This window comes from Phyllobates terribilis, unplaced genomic scaffold (assembly GCF_046119375.1).
Source record: "Phyllobates terribilis strain yellow unplaced genomic scaffold, ASM4611937v1 Scaffold_7__3_contigs__length_470593459, whole genome shotgun sequence".
NCBI lineage: Eukaryota > Metazoa > Chordata > Amphibia > Anura > Dendrobatidae > Phyllobates > Phyllobates terribilis.
The window spans coordinates 435654845-435678514 of NW_027362767.1; the positions used below are offsets into that span (position 1 = coordinate 435654845).

At 49.2% G+C, this 23670-nt stretch overlaps 1 protein-coding gene across 6 annotated transcripts in view; it reads left to right on the forward strand.

Moving 5' to 3' along the window:
* TENT5D (terminal nucleotidyltransferase 5D) overlaps positions 1-17738 on the forward strand; it is a 61432-nt gene extending 43694 nt beyond the window's left edge. For 3 of the 6 annotated variants that reach the window (XM_073642132.1, XM_073642129.1, XM_073642133.1), the window contains exons 2-3: positions 6399-6502; positions 12639-17738. In XM_073642132.1, the coding sequence (XP_073498233.1) occupies positions 12660-13835 (1176 nt within the window). In that variant the 5' untranslated portion in view covers positions 6399-6502; positions 12639-12659 and the 3' untranslated portion in view covers positions 13836-17738. Of the gene's footprint in view, positions 1-3747; positions 3900-5105; positions 5487-6398; positions 6503-12638 lie in introns of those variants that run through there. The other 3 variants (XM_073642134.1, XM_073642130.1, XM_073642131.1) reach the window with 3 other exon arrangements.
* Positions 17739-23670: the final 5932 nt, after the last annotated feature.

Genomic DNA, 23670 nt, shown 5'->3' on the forward strand with positions numbered 1-23670 from the left:
TCTCCATCTCCTCCATTACCGGTGTCCGCAGGAATCGCACTGCACTCGGGTGACATCCGAATCTATTGTGGTATGCTGTAATGTGTGATATGTTATCCTGGGACTTGTAGTACATAGTGTATTATGTCATATTGAGGGCTCTGTGCCTCCTGTACTATAGTCTTTTACTATTATTGTGGTGCTGTGCCGTGTGTTCTGCTGGTAACTGTGGTGCTGTGCCGTGTGTTCTGCTGGTAACTGTGGTGCTGTGCCGTGTGTTCTGCTGGTAGTTGTGGTGCTGTGCCGTGTGTTCTGCTGGTAGTTGTGGTGCTGTGCCGTGTGTTCTGCTGGTAGTTGTGGTGCTGTGCCGTGTGTTCTGCTGGTAGTTGTGGTGCTGCGCCGTGTGTTCTGCTGGTAGTTGTGGTGCTGCGCCGTGTGTTCTGCTGGTAGTTGTGGTGCTGCACAGTCTGTTCTGCTGGTAGTTGTGGTGCTGCTCAGACTGTTCTGCTGGTAGTTGTGGTGCTGCGCAGACTGTTCTGCTGGTAGTTGTGGTGCTGCGCAGTCTGTTCTGCTGGTAGTTGTGGTGCTGCGCAGTCTGTTCTGCTGGTAGTTGTGGTGCTGCGCAGTCTGTTCTGCTGGTAGTTGTGGTGCTGCGCAGTCTGTTCTGCTGGTAGTTGTGGTGCTGCGCAGTCTGTTCTGCTGGTAGTTGTGGTGCTGCGCAGTCTGTTCTGCTGGTAGTTGTGGTGCTGCGCAGTCTGTTCTGCTGGTAGTTGTGGTGCTGCGCAGTCTGTTCTGCTGGTAGTTGTGGTGCTGCGCAGTCTGTTCTGCTGGTAGTTGTGGTGCTGCGCAGTCTGTTCTGCTGGTAGTTGTGGTGCGGCGCAGTCTGTTCTGCTGGCAGTTGTGGTGCGGCGCAGTGTGTTCTGCTGGTAGTTGTGGTGCGGCGCAGTGTGTTCTGCTGGTAGTTGTGGTGCGGCGCAGTGTGTTCTGCTGGTAGTTGTGGTGCGGCGCAGTGTGTTCTGCTGGTAGTTGTGGTGCGGCGCAGTGTGTTCTGCTGGTAGTTGTGGTGCGGCGCAGTGTGTTCTGCTGGTAGTTGTGGTGCGGCGCAGTGTGTTCTGCTGGTAGTTGTGGTGCGGCGCAGTGTGTTCTGCTGGTAGTTGTGGTGCGGCGCAGTGTGTTCTGCTGGTAGTTGTGGTGCGGCGCAGTGTGTTCTGCTGGTAGTTGTGGTGCGGCGCAGTGTGTTCTGCTGGTAGTTGTGGTGCGGCGCAGTGTGTTCTGCTGGTAGTTGTGGTGCGGCGCAGTCTGTTCTGCTGGTAGTTGTAGTGCGGCGCAGTCTGTTCTGCTGGTAGTTGTGGTGCTGCGCAGTCTGTTCTGCTGATAGTTGTGGTGCTGCGCAGTCTGTTCTGCTAGTAGTTGTGCTGCTCAGTCTGTTCTGCTGGTAGTTGTGGTGCTGCGCAGTGTGTTCTGCTGGTAGTTGTGGTGCTGCGCAGTCTGTTCTGCTGGTAGTTGTGGTGCTGCGCAGTCTGTTCTGCTGGTAGTTGTGGTGCGGCGCAGTGTGTTCTGCTGGTAGTTGTGGTGCGGCGCAGTCTGTTCTGCTGGTAGTTGTGGTGCTGCGCAGTTTGTTCTGCTGGTAGTTGTGGTGCTGCGCAGTCTGTTCTGCTGGTAGTTGTGCGGCGCAGTGTGTTCTGCTGGTAGTTGTGGTGCGGCGCAGTGTGTTCTGCTGGTAGTTGTGGTGCGGCGCAGTGTGTTCTGCTGGTAGTTGTGGTGCGGCGCAGTGTGTTCTGCTGGTAGTTGTGGTGCGGCGCAGTCTGTTCTGCTGGTAGTTGTAGTGCGGCGCAGTCTGTTCTGCTGGTAGTTGTGGTGCTGCGCAGTCTGTTCTGCTGATAGTTGTGGTGCTGCGCAGTCTGTTCTGCTAGTAGTTGTGCTGCTCAGTCTGTTCTGCTGGTAGTTGTGGTGCTGCGCAGTGTGTTCTGCTGGTAGTTGTGGTGCTGCGCAGTCTGTTCTGCTGGTAGTTGTGGTGCTGCGCAGTCTGTTCTGCTGGTAGTTGTGGTGCGGCGCAGTGTGTTCTGCTGGTAGTTGTGGTGCGGCGCAGTCTGTTCTGCTGGTAGTTGTGGTGCTGCGCAGTTTGTTCTGCTGGTAGTTGTGGTGCTGCGCAGTCTGTTCTGCTGGTAGTTGTGCGGCGCAGTGTGTTCTGCTGGTAGTTGTGGTGCGGCGCAGTCTGTTCTGCTGGTAGTTGTGGTGCTGCGCAGTTTGTTCTGCTGGTAGTTGTGGTGCTGCGCAGTCTGTTCTGCTGGTAGTTGTGCGGCGCAGTCTGTTCTGCTGGTAGTTGTGGTGCGGCGCAGTCTGTTCTGCTGGTAGTTGTGGTGCGGCGCAGTCTGTTCTGCTGGTAGTTGTGGAGCGGCGCAGTCTGTTCTGCTGGTAGTTGTGGAGCGGCGCAGTCTGTTCTGCTGGTAGTTGTGGTGCGGCGCAGTCTGTTCTGCTGGTAGTTGTGGTGCGGCGCAGTCTGTTCTGCTGGTAGTTGTGGTGCGGCGCAGTCTGTTCTGCTGGTAGTTGTGGAGCGGCGCAGTCTGTTCTGCTGGTAGTTGTGGTGCGGCGCAGTCTGTTCTGCTGGTAGTTGTGGTGCGGCGCAGTCTGTTCTGCTGGTAGTTGTGGTGCGGCGCAGTCTGTTCTGCTGGTAGTTGTGGTGCGGCGCAGTCTGTTCTGCTGGTAGTTGTGGTGCGGCGCAGTCTGTTCTGCTGGTAGTTGTGGTGCGGCGCAGTCTGTTCTGCTGGTAGTTGTGGAGCGGCGCAGTCTGTTCTGCTGGTAGTTGTGGAGCGGCGCAGTCTGTTCTGCTGGTAGTTGTGGTGCGGCGCAGTCTGTTCTGCTGGTAGTTGTGGAGCGGCGCAGTCTGTTCTGCTGGTAGTTGTGGAGCGGCGCAGTCTGTTCTGCTGGTAGTTGTGGAGCGGCGCAGTCTGTTCTGCTGGTAGTTGTGGAGCGGCGCAGTCTGTTCTGCTGGTAGTTGTGGAGCGGCGCAGTCTGTTCTGCTGGTAGTTGTGGAGCGGCGCAGTCTGTTCTGCTGGTACTTATGGTGCAGCACTATGTGTTATTATTGGCCGGTGCAGTGCTGGATCGGTGATTGCCGGCGCTCTCCCACGCTCGGGATGGTGACTGTTGTGACGGTGTCGTCATTGTTGCTGTCGGATTTGTGAATGAGCTGCGTGTTGTATCCACACAGGGACGCTCTCCAGAAGCTGCTGGCTCCGGCCCATGTGAGCGAGCGCGGGGGATATTAATGACAGCAGCACTGGATTGTATCAGCGCCGGAGCTGCCGGACTGTGAGATGACACCGCCACCCAGTGCTTCATTAAGAGCAGCCGCTGCCAGGGATGCCCACTGCTCCTCTGCCGCAGCAGGAGGGAACATGAACCCTTTCATTACATTTCTGGAATGATCCTGCAGATGTAGATTGCCCGGATCCAGACAGAGCAGATCGGGATCAGCCTCGGCCGCGCAGCAGGAGGTGCTGTGGGCTGAACACGTGCGGAGCTTCAGTAATGTCACACGCATTTATAAATAATTCTGCCTGAAGACAAATGGAGCTGAGGAAGAGGAGATCTCCAGGAGGCTGAACGTTCCCTGCAGAGGGGGGTAACAGGGACCGACGCAGCTTCTTGTAGGGAGCGCTCGTGAGTTGATGTCGGCCCTTCTGACCGGACAACTCGCTGGAGGAAGCTGAACTGTTCTGAGTTTTGGTCTATTGAAGTTTATAAAATTTCACGGCTTTGGGGTCCCAAGGGATTCTGTCCACCGCACAAGCTGACCTCAACAGAAGCTGCGTACCCCCTGACCCAAAACAACAACGGGGAGGAACGGGGTGTGAACACTAGAGCCACATCCTGCAGTCTGTGCAGGGCTCCTGTGCCGAGAGGATGAGGACGGCGAGGTGCTGGTCTTCACCTACAACTGCTTATTCTTCTTCTATTCACTTATAAACACCACCGCAGTCACAGTCACAATATTTGCTTCATCCTCCCCTCCTGGACCCTTGCACCCCATATGTTGGACTAGTCTTCCCCTCATGGGCCCTTGCACACTTCCATTGTCACATTTGCCTCTTCCTCCCCTCCTGGACCCTCACGCCTTAAGCTGTTACAATGTCCCCCTTGTCTGACTTTTCCTCAACCCTCACACTCCACTCCCGTCACAATGTCACAATTTCTTGCCCTTCCTGGACCCTCACACCCCACTCCTGTCACAATCTCGCCATGTATGGCACTTTCTGGACCCTCCCACCCCACTCCCGTCAGAATCTCGCCATGTATGGCACTTTCTGGACCCTCACACCCCACTCCCGTCAGAATCTCGCCATGTCTGGCCCTTCCTGGACCCTCACACACCACTCCTGTCACAATCTCGCCATGTATGGCACTTTCTGGACCCTCCCACCCCACTCCCGTCAGAATCTCGCCATGTATGGCACTTTCTGGACCCTCCCACCCCACTCCCGTCACAATCTCGCCATGTCTGGCCCTTCATGGACCCTCACGCTCCACGTCCACGCGCCTTCTTCATTCAAAAATCTGTTTGTGGCTGTAATCTGCATGAATGTGAAAAGATAGATGAGAACTTCTAATATTATATTTACCACCTTCGCAGCCAATGATCATGACACTTAAAGGAGTTGTCCACCTTTTAAGGACAACCCCTTTAAGTACAATGAATCCTGACCAGTGATAATCCCCTATAACAGTAGATTTGCTAATAAATAATCCGCTATAATCAACGCACAGAGCTCTGCAGCTTTCTAGACTGTTTCAATTGCGCAGCATTTTCACAGTGTCTGCTTGCTGTCAGTGTGTGGATTGGGTCTTGCACATCTGGTGTGGTGTCGCTGTATGTCCGGTGTGCACGATCCTCTATGAGCTAAGCTCAGCAGTAGCCGGCGGTCTGATAATGATACACTGTAACAAGGTCTGATAATGATACACTGTAACAAGCCCATCAGCTGTGCGATCTGTAAGGTCTGGAATGTGCAGAGGTATTTAAAAGATAATGAAGTGAAGCACGCGGTACATCAGTATGATGCCCAGCTTTCCATTGAGTGTAACGACTTCTAATTATTGGGCATCGGGGCGGATCACTTTTCATGAGGCTGTACTGCTAGATTCAGAGCCCCCCTTCTGTTACCGCAGGTAATGGGTCTCTTGTTAGCGACAGTGTGAAGATGATGAGGCTGGTGGTTGGTGAAGGCTCCTGGGTGCGCACCTGGATATAGACGGCTGCACATTACACTGGATGTATAATACATGAGGCAGGAGGCGTCTGATCGCTGCTCGTCAGGTTATTAGGGCCGGGCAGGGAAATCAGTACAGACAGTGAAATGTCAGCGAGCGCAGCGGCAGGTGGTGTGTGAGCGCCTCTCCCCCACCGCGGGATCAGATCGCCTCCATCCATCAGAGATGACGATGAGGGACACCGGCTCTGGTAATAGGTGAGCGGACGGAGCAAAGAGCGCAGGTCGTATCAGCAGGTAATGAGCCGCTGCGGGTAATGCTGAGACCTGTAGTGTTGTAGGATTGCCAGATCTGTGGAAGACCCTCGTATCGCTGCTGTACGCGGACGGAGACCAGGCTTCTTTCTTTCTGTTCTTTATTTTGTTCATTGGTTATTCAATTTGACATTATTCTAGATCAGCAACCTGCGGCTGCCCAGCTGTTGTGAAACTACAACTCCCAACATGTCCTCACTGCCTTAGTTTCCCAACAGCTGGATTGCGGCAGGTTGCTGCATCAGTATGGACTGAACTGTGTCAGCAGCTCCTGTCTGCTACAATGTATCGGCTGAGACTCCAGCGGTCACCCAGACAGGATGTAATTGTGACGGAAGCTCAGCAGTTGAGAGCAGGAATAGTTGCAGGATGGCTTTTCTATTCAACGACTGCAAGCGCAGAAGTTAATAATGCTGAGAAATGAAATGCAAAGCGCCCCATTCATTATGCATGGTTTTTATTTGTCACTTTGCTTTTTTTTTCCTCTTTTTTTTTTTTTTTTTTTTTTTTCTGTCTTTAACCATTTTTTTTACTTTTAGATCAAGAAGTCACATCTTTCTCCAAATGCTGCAAAAATTCATCAAAAATTTCTGACTTACATAAAATCATTCCCGGGGTCGGTGACTGGGGTAAATTTTCAAGCAAATGGAAAGATGAATTTGTTGCAAACCCCCCCCAAAAAAAAGGCACAAATGCAATAATGAGTGGGGTGCGAAATCTGTCAAGAGAGCTGCAGAACTTCTTTCCATAGTGATTAATCTTCAATTACAGAGGACAAGACCCCTTATAATCTCCCGTGCTGTATTATCAGAATAGCATTGCACACAGTAACGCAGCTCAGCTGTGCCGCAGTCTTCTCTGTCTCTTACGTCGCCGTCTCTTGCCTCCCTGCAGGTGTCTCCTGTTTGTATGTGACCGGACGAGAATCTCCTGATCATCACATGAGTCATCGGACTAATCTCCCCTCTATAAAGTAGCGAGCGGCAGAGACGTCTCTGGTGAGTGGCGCACATATCCTAATGGCGACCTTTAACCAGTCGCTGCCTCCATGTTACCGTAGCGCGGGGCGGCAGCGGCTCGCGATCAGACAGAAGTCCGGTTGCACCTGCTGTGGGTTCAAGGGATTGTCCACTCCCTGAATTTGTGGTTCAAAAAATCACCCAGCAAAGTGAATAATGATAAAATAATAATCTTTTAGCGTTTCACTGGTCTCGTGCTTCCTCTTCTGGCTGGGTGGGTATATGACCCCTGCAGTCAATCACTGTAAGGCTGTGTGCCCACTATGCGTTTTTTAAGCGTTTACGCAGCGGCAATTCCGCTGCGGAAACGGTTAAAAAACGCTTGGTAGAAGGTCTGCCATGTTTCCCAATGATAATCCTCATCTGCTGTGCACATGCTGCGGAAATTTCCGCTGCGGATTATCATTGCGGAAAAATTTCAGCACTACCATTAATTTTGCGTAAGCGCGGCTTTTTTGCCGCCATTGACTTGCATTGAATCGCATAATATCCGCATCACTGCATCTGTACATGCATATATGAAGCGATTCACTGTGCGGATGGTACCCAGGTCTGGAGAAGAGGAGACTCTCCTCCAGACCCGGGTACCATAGTACCTGTAAAAAAAAAAAAAAAAGAATTTAAAATAAAAAATAAACATTATACTCACCTTCCGATGGCCCCTGGTCTCCTCAGCGATGCGTCCTGGCTCCCTGGCGGCTCGCGATGGTCTAAAAGGACCTTCCATGACGTCATGTGATAGGACATGTGACCGCTGACGTCAGCGATCGCGTGACCTGTCACATGACTAAATGACGTCATGGAAGGTCCTTTTAGACCACCGTGAGCCGCCCAACAAACCGGACAGACCGGAGGAGGAGACTGGGGGCCATCGGAAGGTGAGTATAATTTTTTTTTTTTTTTACCATTCTTATTATTTTTTTAACTATTAATGTGGTCACACTATATAAATCCATGGCGTTTGCATGGATTTATATAGTGTGACGAAGCTGTCAAGCAGTTTTCCAAGTGATGTTAAAATCGCTTGTCAACCCGTATGCGAAATCGCATGTGAAAAACGCGGGACATCCGCTTGTCCCTGGCAGAAAAACGCATGTACAATCCGCATGTACAATCCGCATGCACAATCCGCATGCACAATCCGCATGCACAATCCGCATGCGTTTTTTTCTGCCAGGGAGATGCAGAAACGCTCAGGAAAAAATCTGGAGCATTTCTGCATCGTGGGCACATAGCCTTAGAGAACCGGTGGGGATTTGGCAAGATAATTATCCTTTATTTTTCACCTTGTTGGGCACTTTCTGGAAAAAAAAAATCTGTGATGCACCACCCTTGTAATCTCTGCATCTTTATAGGGTGCAATATAAATTCTGTAATCTGGCACCCATCCCGAATAACGGGGACCTGAGAGTAACCTGACACAGGTGTAACAGATGAAGGAGCAATTTTGCACTTACACAATAATATGAGACATTTGCTATTTTCTAATTACCATGAAAAACTATGTGCTCCCGTAATTTATGGAATATGTTGGAGATAATAAGTATTGGTTTTAGGCGTCTTGCTATCATAGAGGGGCTGGCTGGCAAATTTTAGCCTGGGGCAAGCACACAGCAGCGCCCCATGAGCAGCAGCCCATCTTTATCATGTTCCTAGAGCGGTAACGAGGCTTTTTTTTTTCTGTATCTTAAATCGAGCTGCGGTGCATTTTTTGCAGATCAGTTTCACTTGCAGATACACTGAGTGTTATGTGCAGATTTTCCCCACAGAATTGCATTAAATGTGGAAAGTCCACAGATAAAAAATACATTTTTATTCTTAATATGTAAATGAGCTGTTCAGGAGTATGGACTGGACATAGATCTCCCTAAGAATCTGCCTCAAGAGTTTATTGTAAATGAAAGGATGGGTTACTAGTGTGAGACATGTAATGACTGACAGTATGCTCATAATCACACAGCCTCCACAGAACCAGCACAGTACAGCAGAGCTGAGCTTTGTCTCATTACAAACACATCTGCAGCACTCCTCTCATAGCGCTGTCTGCTGTGTTGCAGAGACGTGCCTGATTACAACTAACACTTCTTCAGCGTCCGTATCACAGGTAGCTAGTGTGGGGGAGGGGAGTACAGCAGAACTTTGTCTCATTACAAACACATCTGCAGCTGGTGTTATCCTCTCCTAGTGTTGTCAGCTCTGTTGTACTGCCCTTCCCCCCACACTGACTGTCTGTGATACGGAAGCTGGAATGTGTGTAATGAGACAAAGTTTAGTTCTGCTGAGTGTGACTATAACTGTCAGTCATTACATGTCTCACACTGGTAGAGCCCCCTGTCATTTACAACAGGGTCTGGAGACAGATTCTCGGAGAGATCTGTGTCCTGTCCATAGTCCTGAACGGCTCATTTACATATTAAGAAAATAATAATAAATCGGATCGCAGATATCAAAGTATCATTTTATTCAACTTTCTATGGTTTACGTGCCCAAATAGACGGCACTGGAGGGTTGATCCTTTTGACAGATTCACTTTAAAACATGACGTACTAGAAAGAGTCAAAAACGCAAAAAAAACCACTGTGGAAAAATTACAAGTAAGGCTATGTTCCCACGATGCAGAAATGCTTCGGATTTTTCCTGAGCGTTTCTGCATCTCCCTGGCAGAAAAAACGCATGCGGATTGTACATGGGGATTGTACATGGGGATTGTACATGGGGATTGTACATGGGGATTGTACATGGGGATTGTACATGGGGATTGTACATGGGGATTGTACATGGGGATTGTACATGGGGATTGCACATGGGGATTGCACATGGGGATTGCACATGGGGATTGCACATGGGGATTGCACATGGGGATTGCACATGCGTTTTTCCTGCCAGGGACATGCGGATGTGAAGCGTTCTTCACTTGCATTTCCGCATGCGGGTTGTCAGGCGCTTTCCAAACGATTTTAGCATCACTTGGAAAAGTGCTTCTCAACTTGGTCACACTATATAAATCCATCCAACCGGCATGGATTTATATAGTGTGACCAAGTTAGTTGAAAAAAAGAATAAAAATGGTTAAAAAAAACAAACAAACATATACTCTCCTTCCGATGGCCCCCGGTTTCCTTATCCGATGCGTCCGGTCTTCCCGGTGTCTTGCGGCGGTGTAAAAGGACCTTCTATGACGTCATTTAGTCATGTGACAGGTCATGTGACTAAATGACGTCATGGCAGGTCCTTTTAGACCATCGCGAGCCGCAATTACGCAACATAATTGGTAGTTCTGCGGATTTTTCCGCAGTGATAATCCGCAGCGGAAATTTCCGCAGCATGTGCACAGCACATGCGGATTATCATTGGGGAACATGGCAGACCTTCTACCATGCTTTTTTTAAGCGTTTCTGCAGCGGAATTGACGCTGCGGAAACGCTTAAACGCATGGTGGGCACACAGGCTAACATAATTTAGGGAATAGGTGCAGAAATGCTGCAAAAAATCTGCAACATCACAAACTCATCAAATGCTCATCGTGAGAACGAAGCCTTAAAAAGGCCAAAAGCTGGTGTGATATTGGGACGGCACAGACGTGAAACCTCAGCATCCCAAATGGAAATCTTTATGAAATGACCATACAGGGGACTCCTCACATCTAACACTTTATACAGAAATGCCTTCACACAAAGGTACAGCACTTATTACACAGATACAGAACCAAGCTCAATACATAGATAACCAGTCTCACTGCATGTCTATATATACACGGACGAGCAAACAAGAACAATATTTTGACCTTTTGGCTTTCAGGCTCCATGTCTCACCATCCACTGCTGCTTCTAACGTGAGACTACCATTACTTTATAGACCTTCATCTTGGCTACATAAATGTGACTTGCAGCTATTTAGCATATAATTAGTTTTGCAGATTCTCGTCATGTCACTGCATTGTTACTGTTTTGCTCCTGGTGGTGCAAAAATCTTTTTCTTCCTGTAAACTACAAAATACAACCTGTTCTCACATTCCCTAGTAGCTCAGAAGCCAGGGTCTGTCCTGTGTAGTTAGCGCCTGGGCAAGGCCGGGATTTATGTTTATCAGTATATTGTTTTGGTTCTGTGGAAAGCAATGCAAACTGCACTTGTTTTGACGAAAACTTAATTGCCTGTGTGAACGTTACCTAAGGCCTAATGCCAGCAAGAGAGAGTGAATCCCTACAATACATAGATGCAGTAACAAAACCACAGATATGGTAACACAAGCATGCTTACTTAAATACAGATACGGGAACAGAACCAAACTTACTACAAAACCGGTACTGCAAATTGTTACCCCCAAATACTTTTTTATTAGTTCTTTTAAAATGTACTCGAGAACCAAGTCACCAATGTACACGTGAACTCCACAGCATGAGCAAATGTCATCACATGTGAAGTATCAGGCACTTATCCTGTATATAACATAGGATATGTGCTGTGGCGTAACTAGAGTCTGATGGGCCAGGGTGCAAGATTTGGACCGGGTTGGTGGTCCGCCATCCTGGTATGTATTTTACTCATCCTGTCCCCATCTTGGTATATATCTCCCATCTTGGTATATGTCCCCCGTTCTACCACTATTCTTTAATGTATAGGAGAAAATAAACCATTATACTCACCAGGGGCATACTTGGAAGTCATGGGGCTCCATAGAAGAAGTATAATGCACCCCCCAAAGTGATCCATATAATATAATGCATCCCATAGTGCTCCATATAATATACTGCACAGTCCGTAGTCATCCAGATAGTATAATGCATTCCATAGCCCTCCATATAATATAATGCACCCCATAGCCCTCCATATAATATAACACACCCCATAGCCCTCCATAAAATATAATGCTCCCCATAGCCATCCATCAAGTATAATGCTCCCCATAGCCATCCATCAAGTATAATGCTCCCCATAGCCATCCATCAAGTATAATGCACCCCATAGTCATCCATCAAGTATAATGCACCCCATAGTCATCCATCAAGTATAATGCACCCCATAGTCATCCATCAAGTTTAATGCACCCCATAGCCATCCATAAAGTATAATGCACAGCCCATAGTCATCCATAAAATATAATGCACAGCCCATAGTCATCCATCCACTTCAGTGTGCGAATAAAGTGTATGACGTCACATCCATGCACCACGTCACATGCACGCCAACGTCAGCTGCTGGCCCCTGATTGGCCAACAGCATGTACTGTTGCCTACATATCCGATGGATCTGTGCGAGACAATACACTTCAACTGGATGTGCGTCCAAGGGTCCCGCAGAGTGGCTGAAGCCACGGTGCAGTGTCCCGCGGAGTGACTGCGGCCACTGTACAAGCTTCTGCCATGGACTTGTCAGATGAGCAGCCTCCTGTCCCCGCACTAGTCGGAGCTCATACCTACAATGCATCTCCTGCTCACAGGCAGAGGCTCCTCTCCAGCGGGCAAAAGCAGCGCTGCAGGACGTGAGCTCTGCAAGTGCAGTGCTTGCTACCTGCGCGTATCAATAAAACTGTGAAGCCACCGGCCTGGGTCATATATAGATACTTAAGGGCTGTGTGGACCACTATACCTTTATCAGATACCTGGGGACTGACCTGGGGGCATACGCCCCTCTGCCCCCCGACCCAGCCCACTCCTGCCATCCTATATCCTGGTGATACTGCATGATGATGACTCCCAGCTCAGCAGCTGCAGAGACTGTCCCATAGAGGGTTAAGCAGCGCAGCCCCCAGGTCCCAGGTAGCGACCGCACACATACGTTGCTTCTCATTAACCTGTAATTATCTGCCGACACCAGGGAGATGATGGGCCGTTTAGAGCTCGCACGTCGCTGTCATTTGCCTCCAAGGAATGATGTTCACTCTGCATTAAACGCTCCAGGACCAAATTGTTTCTATGCATTCATTACTCACATCATCATCATCATCATCTCGTGTGCTGAAAGCAATTCAGGGGCCAATTATGAGATTTAAAAAAAAAAAAAGCCTGTTCACACATCATGGCCAAAATTGTGCAGTTTTTTTTAGAGCAGGCGGTTTTTGTTCTTTTGTCCTCTATATACTGTACTAACTCCCTCATAACCCTTTTCTTTTATGCAGTTTTACCACTGACTGTCCGCCATGACCGAAGAGTCGGACTGCAGATTCAGCAATCTGAGCCCGGATCAAGTCCCCATCCTCAATCAGGTTCTGACGGAGATCGTCCCCATCCATGGCAGGGGGAACTTCCCTACCATGGAGGTGAAACCCAAAGACATCATCCACGTAGTGAAGGAACAGCTGATAAAGAAGAAAATCGCCATACGAGACATTCGACTCAACGGCTCCACGGCCAGTCACATCCTCATGCAGCAGAACGGGACCAGCTGCAAGGACTTGGACATCATTTTTGGTGTGGAGCTTCCAGATGAGCAAGCCTTCCAGACAATTAAGGACATCGTCTTGGATTCCCTCTTAGACTTTCTTCCAAAATGTGTCAACAAGGAGAAGATCACCGCTGTCACCATGAACGAGGCATACGTCCAGAAGATGGTGAAGGTGTCCACAGACCACGACCGCTGGAGCTTAATCTCTCTATCCAACAACAGTGGGAAGAACATGGAGCTGAAGTTTGTGAACTCCCTCCGTAGACAGTTTGAGTTTAGTGTAGACTCTTTCCAGATCATCCTGGACTCCATCCTCGATGTCTACACGGATGAGGACAGTGAGCTGTCCCCAGACACCTACCCCACCGTGGTGGCCGAGAGCATGTACGGAGATTTTCAGGAATCAATGGAACATCTAAGGAGCAAGCTTATCGCCACCAGGAATCCGGAGGAAATCCGCGGGGGAGGACTTCTAAAATACAGCAACCTCCTAGTCCGTGATTACAAGCCGTCCAGTGAGGCAGAAATCAAGTCCCTGGAGCGCTACATGTGTTCCCGGTTCTTCATTGACTTTCCTGACGTGACCGAACAGCAGAGGAAAATCGAGTCTTACCTGCGCAACCATTTTATCGGGGAAGAGAAGACCAAGTACGACTATCTGATGACCCTGCGCTCCGTGGTCAATGAGAGCACAGTGTGTCTGATGGGGCACGAGCGCAGGCAGACTCTTAATATGATCACCATCTTGGCCCTGAAAGTACTCGGAGAACAGAACATCATCCCGAACACTGCCAACGTGACGTGTTACTACCAGCCGGCCCCTTACATGAGCGACAGAAACTTCAGCAACTATTACATCCCTCAAGGACAGTCGGCCATCTTCTACCAGCCCTACCAGTTTCACATACACCTGCAGAGCGGGCTGGTGTAGGGAGCGGAGCGCACAACTGTGAAATAAACACTTCCCTCAGCGCACATCGGGAAATGACTGTTTGTTCTGCAAAATATCACTTTATATAAAGAGCGGAAGAATATGATCAGCGTCGTACAGGCGGCACAGAATTATCCTACATAAACTGCAGAGCAGCTGACCATACTCCAGAGCTGCACTCCCTGTTCTGCTTCTTGTCTATGAACAGACACTCCTATCCTATAATGGCAGGTATAGGGGTATTGTGGTTTACATACACTCTCACCTATGCATTACATAGGTGACAACTGTCAGAGCAGTGTGGATCCCACCGATTTCCAGAATGGGGGTCTTCTGAACCCCACTCTCCCTAGGCTAATTGTGCTCAGGAAGAATTAGAAGGTGCGGAGCTTGGTGTCGTTGATGAACCTACCCTGATCTAACAATCATCAGCGCTGCAATGGATCAACCAGAATACCCCTTTAAGAAGGCCACATATGTGGCAGAAGTTGGTTATTGGATAACCGACCGTTGAGCCAATGATCGATTGTCTGGCGGACGATCATTTCTCATCCATCTTTGTCAGTTTTAGTCCAATGTGTATGGGCACCAGGTGTGAAAATGATACCGGGCAAACAGGGAATGCTGGGAAATGTTATTTCTGGCTTCAGAGCAGCACTCGCTATTCTGCAGATTCTGGGATCAGTAATGTTATACGCGGCCTGCAGGTTATGGGGGTAATTCTGGCAGTGACCTGATCAGAATTGATCCCGTATTTAATGTGATGGCTCCCTGTCTGGCAATGGTGGAGAAGCCTCCGCTGCGGGGGGCGGCTGCGGTGCCACGAGGAGCTGCTCTACGAGGGACCTCATGTCATTAATGGGTTTCTTATGTCTTTGATGTTTGTGGGATTTTAGTAGCAAGAAGTGATTTTCTATTTCATGTCGGGGTCCTTGTGTTGTGTGTAATTTGGGGGGGAGGGGGCGACAGCGCTGCCTGCGCCCTGATGTAGGGTGAGCGCACCCCTTCGCGATGGCTTTCAGCCTGGATATAATCCCCGGGTCATGTTGAGTCATTTTCTATATCCTTGGCTTTACTTCTCTTGTGCTGATCCCATCTCCAGTCACATCCAAAGCTGCAATCTCAATACTTCAGCTCTTCTGTTGGCTCTCAGGCTGCACAACCTCACAAGGCTGCCTGCTGGTTCAGTGTCAGTACAGAGCATGTTCTGCTGTGGTGCATCATGGGAAATGTAGCCTGGTGAATGCAGCTTGGGATGTGACTGGAGTATAAGAAACTTCAGCGCTGCATAGGTAAAGCACATGACGTTTTGCTGTGGAAAAAGTTGCCATCGGCGAAGCTGGCCCGAGTTATCCAATCATCCGTCTAGGTCCGTGCGCTTCCAGTTAATGCTTATTATGGCATGAGCCCCCAATCCCCCCGGACGGGTCTCCCCATTACCTTCTTCAGAAATGTAAACACATGAGCCCGATGTCTGTGGTTCTGTTCTGACCAGCAGGACGCTCTGAATAAAGTTTATAGATGGGAGGGTGTCACGCCGCGTCTCCTCCTCGGAGGACGGGGGCCGCGCCGCGTCTCCTCCTCGGAGGACGGGGGCCGCGCAGGCCCCCCACCTCCCTCCAGGGACTAGATGCTACAGATCGTATATTACGGATCTTATTTATAGTGTTCTCGGGTTTCCTAAACCTGATTCCTCTACGGATTGTTTGTGACAAAGTCCCCAAAGTGCCTGCGACCCCGATCCCTGCCCTGGAGCTCGCGCTGCCGTCCTTCCTCGTGATTTCCAGGATCTGCCCTTCTGTCCGGCCGGCGGGGTCACATCCTCGAGGTTTTATCTACCGGAGCAATGTGAATATTTCTATTGTATGTGTCGTGTTCCCCTCCGCCTGTGACGCCTGCACCTTGTACATAGATCTACACTATTTTTCTAAGGATTATGAATGCGCTGACATGAACCCTGTCCTGTCGATGTTTCTGTTCTGTAGATAAAGGGAAATTCAACATTTTTCAACCTTTAATGGCAAATACCTAATAATAACGTTCCAAATACTTTACTGGGTTTTTTAAGGTTTTTTTTCACACATATTACTCCAGTCACAGACAAAGCTGCTTTCAAAATTCAGTTGGTTGCCCTTAGACATAAACTGGTTTCACTCCGCGGCCGTGTGACTTCTGAGCTCCCATAATGCACTGATTTCCCCTCAACTTAACTACCAGTTCGGATTGTGACTGCAGCTTTGGATGTGATTAGAGTAGAGGGCATAATATGATTTGTGACAGCTTTGTATGGTGGGGTGTATTCACATGTGGCAGATTTGGTTGCAGAACTGTCTGTGATTTCTATACATGTTTACAGATCCTCAGGCCGGGGCACAAAACTTTTTCTTACTTTGTGGGTGGAGCAGGACGCCATTTTTTCATGGAGAGAAGGAGGAGACTCGATCTCTGGACTGAAATCAATTCTACTGTGAAGTAATGGGAAGAATTTGCCTCTTTTACCCAATTGAAGCTCAAATGTTCCCTTAAAGGGAACCTGTCGGGATGATTTTAAGAGCCGGCGCCGAGAGCTGAGGCTTTGAAACCAAGTGCAAATGAGCGTGGCAGTGCAGTGGGAGCGTGTCCATACTTATGACTTTTGTTACCCCCACCCCCTAATGCTATTTGCATGCAGCTTCAAAGCTGGATTTCTTTGTACATTTGGCAAATCTTGGGCTTTTCAAAAAAAAAAAAAAGACATTGGAATCGACCGTGAATTTTCTCTCTATTTTATGATCATTTCCATTGTAGATGATAATCTGTCCTGCCAGTGGTGGTCCCATATCCCACCCACTTTTTGTAAACACATTTTATAAGTGTCAGCATAAAAATAAAGTCGCCCAAATATGAGTACATACCAAAATTTGTTACATTTGTACTTCAAAATAGCGCTGCAATGCTGTGATAAATGCTACTTATTCTCCTTGGTGGGATGAGCACATAGATACATTGTTTCCATTGGGTTGACCACATAGACATTTTATTTTTGATGGGGTGCCCATATGGTTACATTGTCTGTGATCCAACCTATCATTACGGTAGTTCACCAAAAGTTTACATTGTCTCGACTGGTTATAGTGTTCCACTGTTCGGTTACATTGTCTCCTGGTTACAGTGGTCCTCTGTTCGGTTACATTGTCTCCTGGTTACAGTGGTCCTCTGTTCGGTTACATTGTCTCCTGGTTACTGTGATCCTCTGTTCGGTTACATTGTCTCCTTGTTGCAGTGGTTCACGGCTCGGTTACATTGTCTCCTGGTTACAGTGGTCCTCTGTTCGGTTACATTGTCTCCTGGTTACAGTGGTCCTCTGTTCGGTTACATTGTCTCCTGGTTACAGTGGTCCTCTGTTCGGTTACATTGTCTCCTGGTTACTGTGATCCTCTGTTCGGTTACATTGTCTCCTTGTTGCAGTGGTTCACGGCTCGGTTACATTGTCTCCTGGTTACAGTGGTCCTCTGTTCGGTTACATTGTCTCCTGGTTACAGTGGTCCTCTGTTCGGTTACATTGTCTCCTGGTTACTGTGATCCTCTGTTCGGTTACATTGTCTCCTGGTTACAGTGGTCCTCTGTTCGGTTACATTGTCTCCTGGTTACAGTGGTCCTCTGTCCGGTTACATTGTCTCCTGGTTACAGTGGTCCTCTGTCCGGTTACATTGTCTCCTGGTTACAGTGGTCCTCTGTTCGGTTACATTGTCTCGATACTTGTTGCGTTTCGCAGTTGTGTTTCTTTGCTGTAGCGCGACTGATCTGCACCTTAACTCCCTGTTTAGGGAATGTGAATCCTGTACAGAAACCTGTGGAGATTAATCAGATGTTGTATGAAATCTGATTTACCTGGAGCTGACAATAAAGCTTTATGATGAGCGGCGTCTCGTGTGGTTTTTGCGGTTCTGCATGTATCCTGTATAATATGGAGCGTATTTTATGAGCTCTTTGCTCTGACACAACATGGCCTAATGCCCCATGAGAAATTGGGGTCTGGCCATAGCCCATGTGGTCCGCAGCTCTGGAGGGACAGAGCGGCTGCTGTGTACAGAGGTTGGATAGGCACATTAATTGCACAGCAGCGGGCAGGCTCGGGCTTGTGCCAGTCTCTGGGGCAACGACCTTGACTGTTTCTGAATATCTGCACTGTGTACATGAGGACTCGGCAGATAATTGTGTCACCGTAGAGAGCGGAGAAACTGAAGACAGAAACCCTGGAGACCACGTGGTAATTATCCATAACCACCGACTGCACCTAAATTACTCCCGAGATTCTGGAGGCAGCACATCATGGGGATTACATATCAACATGCCCACAGAACGGGCCATGCCCTGATAACAGCCAGCGTGTAGGTGGTGGCTGGAAGAATATATGGCTGGCCCCAACATGACCCCCAGTTTTTGGACATGACACTGATTACATGTCCAACCACAGTAATATCTACAAATGTCTGAAGGAGAAGCTATGAGGAGCTCAGGTACAACAGCGAACTCCCCGAGGACGTCACACCACCAAGAGGAATCATACCAAAGACTCCAAAATCAAAAAAATAATAGCAATAATGTGATATTAATCTAAGGGGCGGCACATTAATGTGACTCCCAGCAAGAATAGAAACTTGTGGGGTGTCAGATTGGTGGGTTCTAATATCAGGACTAGTGTTGAGCGAGCATGCTCGACACTGCTCGTTACTCGCCCGAGCATCTCACTACTCGGGATGTTCGGCAAGCACCGAGCATTTTCCGGGTTGCTCGGGCGGGAGCTCGGGTCTCCGCCCTGCACATTTGGCGCTCTTTACAGAGCCAATGAACATGCAGGGATTGCCAGCCAGTCACTGTAATGCCGCAGCCATGTTGTTTGTGGGCATTACAGTGATTGGCTGGCCGCACAGCGTCACCTTGAGTATTTAAAACCGGGCGCCGCCATCTTGGACACAGTCGCTCCGGATCAGCCAGTGTAGGGAGAGTGCTGCTGAGTTAGGGAGAGATATAAACTGCGAAATAGTTAGTGTAGGGTCTGTAAAGCCTGCCAAATCAAACAAACAGTCCTTCTCAGGACTAATATCCATCCCAGATATCAGGCAGGCAGGCTGTATAGGAGACACAGTGGTTATACCAGCAAACGCTGCATTACAGTCCTGTGTGCTCCTGTTGGTCAAATTGCTAGACTTATCCCCCGGTCTCAGGGGCCAGGAAAAATCCTTGTTTTTTTCATCTAATTCCTTTTTTTTCTTTTTTCCCTCAGTCAGACTGTACAAATACGCGTCTTATTAACCTTTTGGTATTCCCCCCCCCCAAAAAAAAAAAAATTGAGTGTGTCTGTGACTGTTCAGACACCAATATATCTGTTTAAAAGAGTCAGGTGTAGGCCAGAAAAATAGAACTGTGGTTTTCCTCTTCCACGGTTCTAATCTCCTTTTTATTATCCTTTTTCCGTTGATAGTGCAAGTGTAAGCTATTTTACTTCATTTACAATGGGAAAGGCGCGTGGCAAAGGACGTGGAACTGGACGTTCTGGTGATGGTTCGTGCAGAGGATGAGGCCGTGGCCAAGGTGAAAATGTGCCACAACCAACAGCCACATCTTCTTGCTCCCACTTCTTGACCGAATTACTAGGGACGCACAGAACAACACCAGTATTGAGAACTGATCAGTGTGAACAGGTTATTAATTGGATAGCAGATAATACTTCCAGTTACCTGGGCACCACCACCTCCGGTCTGTCTTCCACATGGTCGACTCTTAGTAGCCGTGAGTCTCGACCGCATACTCCTCCTCACCCTGATGCTCCCTCCTCCCACCATGCCGAGTGTCGTCAGACAGCAAGTGATCCCACACTTGGACACTCTGAAGAGCTGTTCACTGGTCCATTTCCATATTTGTGCCCCTCGCCTGCTCCCCTTGAAGTGGTGGAAGAGGAGATCCCATGTAGCGATGCCCAAATATTTGAACAGCCACGGCCACAGGAAGTCGACGCTGGCAAATTGTCACAAGAGGTGGACGATGACGAGACACAATTGCCAGGAAGTGAGGAGGAGGATCGTGGTGCGCAAGTGGAAGAGGAGGAGGTGGTGGATGATCTAGTAACTGACCCAACGTGGCAGAAGGACATGCAGAGCGAGGCCAGCAGCACACGGGGAGGGAGGCAGAGTACCCCAACAGGCAGGAAGAAGCAGTGTGGTGGCTGCACACAGAAGGCGGGCAACAGTTCCCCATAACACCAACACGAGGGACACTGCAAGTACAACCGGTAGGTCTTCCAGACTCGGGAATTTTTTTAAACACTCTGCTGATAACCACAAAAAGGCCATTTGTACCACCTGCCATGCCAGCATCAGCAGGGCTGACAAAACTACCAGCCTGACCACCACCAGCATGATCAGGCACATGTCAGCAAAGCACCCAACTTTGTGGGCCGAACCCCAGGGTCCACGACCAGTGTCAGCGGGTGTCACCACTGCTTCTTCCGCTGTTGAGCGTGTAATAGAACCCCCTGTTGTGCGTGCAAGCAAAGATGCCCCCTCCTCTCAGTCTTCACTTGTTAGGGCAGTTTCTCAAGAAACAGCATCAACGTCCATATCCCACTGCAGCGTTCAATTGTCCATATCCCAGAGCTTTGAATGAAAGCGCAAATTCGCAGCCAACGCCCCACAGGCCACAGTCCTAAATTCGCACATTTCACGACTGCTTGCGTTGGAAATGCTGCCTTTTAGGCTGGTGGAGACGGAATCCTTCCGCAACCTTATGGCGGTGGCCGTCCCTCAGTACTCAGTCCCCAGCCGACACTATTTTGCCCGTTGTGCCATCCCCGCACTACACAAGCACGTGTCCCAAAACATCTGCCGTGCCCTCAACAACGCAGTTACTGGGAGAGTCCACCTGACAACGGACACGTGGACAAGTGCTTGTGGCCAGGGATGGTACATCTCCCTGACGGCACACTGGGTAAACATAGTGGAAGCCGGGACCCAGTCGGACCTTAGGACGGAACACATCCTCCCCACACCGAGGATTGCGGGCCCTATGTCAGTCAGAGTTGCCCCCCACAGTGTACAGCTCCTGCGCATCATCCTCCTCCTCCTCATGTTCAGCCTCCATCTCAGATATCACCACATCAGTTACAAGCTGGAAGCACTGCAATACTGCCTCAGCCAAGCAGCAACAGGCTGTGCTGAAACTCATAAGCTTAGGTGATAAACCTCATACTGTTTGTGAGTTGTGGAAAGCTGTGAAAGAGCAGGCAGATCTGTGGCTGAGAACACTGAACCTACATCCAGGCATGGTCGTGTGTAACAATGGCCGTAACCTGGTGGCGGCTCTGAGGCGAGGCGAGATCACACACGTACCATGCCTGGCTCATGTGCTTAACCTCGTGGTTCAGCGGTTTCTTAAATCGTACCCCGAGTTGCCAGATCTGCTCGTCAAAGTACACCTCCTGTCTGCTCATTTTCGGAAGTTGGCTACAGCTTCCGCCGCCCTTGCTGTGTTGCAGCAGCATTTGCAGCTTCCGGCACACCGACTGGTGTGTGATGTCTCCACATGTTGCAAAGGATTTGTGAGCAGAAGAGAGCAGTTGTGGAGTACCAGCTGCAACAAGGCCGTCGATATTCAGGTCAGACTCCACACATAAGACCTCAGGAGTGGACCTGGATGTCTGACATATGTACCATCCTGACAAACTTTGAGGAGTCCACCAAGATAGTGAGTGGCCATGATGCCATCATTAGCGTCAGCATCCCACTTGTCTGTCTTTTGCAACGCTCTCTGCAGAGAATTAAAGAGGAGGCATTGCAGCCAGAGTATGATGAGATGGATCAAGAACCCGTAATGGGCGATTACACACAGCCCAGCCTCATCTCATCCCAATGTGCATTGGGGGACAATGAGGGAGAGGAGGAGGAGGAGGAAGAACAGGAGCTGGTATCATGCGCTGTAGACGGTAGTACCTGTACAACTGTCATACAGTCGGTTCAGTGTGGGTGGCCTGAAGACAGGGGGGAGGAGGAGTCAGTCGTCATCTTGGTGAGAACACGGAAATCTTGCCCGTTACCAGTCTGGCACGCAAGGCTGACTTTATGTTACGCTGCCTTAACCGTGACCCTCGCGTTGTCAAAATGTTGGGTGACAGTCATTACTGGTTGGTGACACTTTTAGACCCCTGCTACAAGGAGAACTTTCACTCTCTTATTCCTGAGGTGGAGAGGTCTACAAAAATGTGGCAGCACCAGAAGGCCCTTGCTGCAGAACTGTTAAAAAAAATTCCCATCTGAACACGCTAGCGGCAGAGGTCACAGTTCGTTGACCAACCAAGGCTTACAGGCGAGAGAGACGCAACTCCAATCCAGCAGAGGCAGGGGAACACTGTCAACATTCTGGGACAGTTTTCTGAGACCCGCCCAGCTTACAGGCCCTGAGGCGCGGGGTACTCTCACAAGGAGTGGAAAGTTTCAAAAGATGGTGAGGGAGTACCTTGCCGACCGTACCAGCGTCCTCCGTGATTCCTCTGTGCCTTTTAATTATTGGGTATCCAAGCTAGACACTTGGAATGAACTCGCTCTGTACGCCTTGGAGGTCCTGGCCTGCCCTGCCGCTAGCGTGTTATCGGAGCGTGTTTTTAGTGCTGCTGGGGGAATTATAACTGATAAGCGCACTCGCCTGTCAACTGACAATGCTGACAAGCTGACCCTTATCAAAATGAACAAGGGCTGGATTGGGCCAGACTTCTCATCACCACCAAATGACAGCAGAGTAACATAAAGTCAAATCCACTGTGTTATTTCGGGAGGTGTATTCCCATGCACCGCTTCACACCCACACATGGGTATACACTTCCTCATTTCGGCTGTATTTTGCTCTTATCCTCAGCCTCCACCACCACTATACCACCAGGGTGACCTTGGTCCGTGTTGCCAGCATTGCAAGTTCCTCCATCCTAATTTTTGGCAGCTTTTGCTTGGAAGGCATAGGCAAAGACTATGGGAGACCCACTCCCCAATAATGGGAATAATGTTTTTAATATGCTGTACTGCATGGCTCTTGTAAGGGGCATGAAAACCGTCTTGTTAAGCTACTGCGACCTCCACCACTTTTCCCACGGGCATTAAAACCGTCTTGTTAAGCTACTGCGACCTCCACCATTCTTCCAAGGGGCATTAAAACCGTCTTGTTAAGCTACTGCGACCTCCACCACTTTTCCAAGGGACATTAAAACCGTCTTGTTAAGCTACGGCGACCTCCACCACTTTTCCCAGGGGCATTAAAATCATCTTGCAAAGCTACTGCGACCTCCACCATTCTTCCAAGGGGCATTAAAACCGTCTTGTTAAGCTACTGCGACCTCCACTTTTCCCAGGGGCATTAAAACTGTCTTGTTAAGCTACTGCGACCTCCACCATTCTAGCAAGGGGCATTAAAACCGTCTTGTTAAGCTACTGCGACCTCCACCACTTTTCCCAGGGGCATTAAAACCGTCTTGTTAAGCTACTGCGACCTCCACCATTCTTCCAAGGGGCATTAAAACCGTCTTGTTAAGCTGCTGCGACCTCCACCACTTTTCCAAGGGGCATTAAAACCGTCTTGTTAAGCTACTGCGACCTCCATTACTTTTCCAAGGGGTATTGATATTGTCTTTTTATTCCACTGCGACCTCCACCATTCTTCCAACGGGCATTGCATTTCCTCCTAATTTTAGTCAGCTTTTGCTTTTCAATGCATAGGCGAACACTAAGGGAGACCCACTCCCCAATAATGGGTAGAAGGTTTTTAGTATGCTGAAATCCACGTCTGTTTCAAGGGGCATTGCAGTTCCTCATAA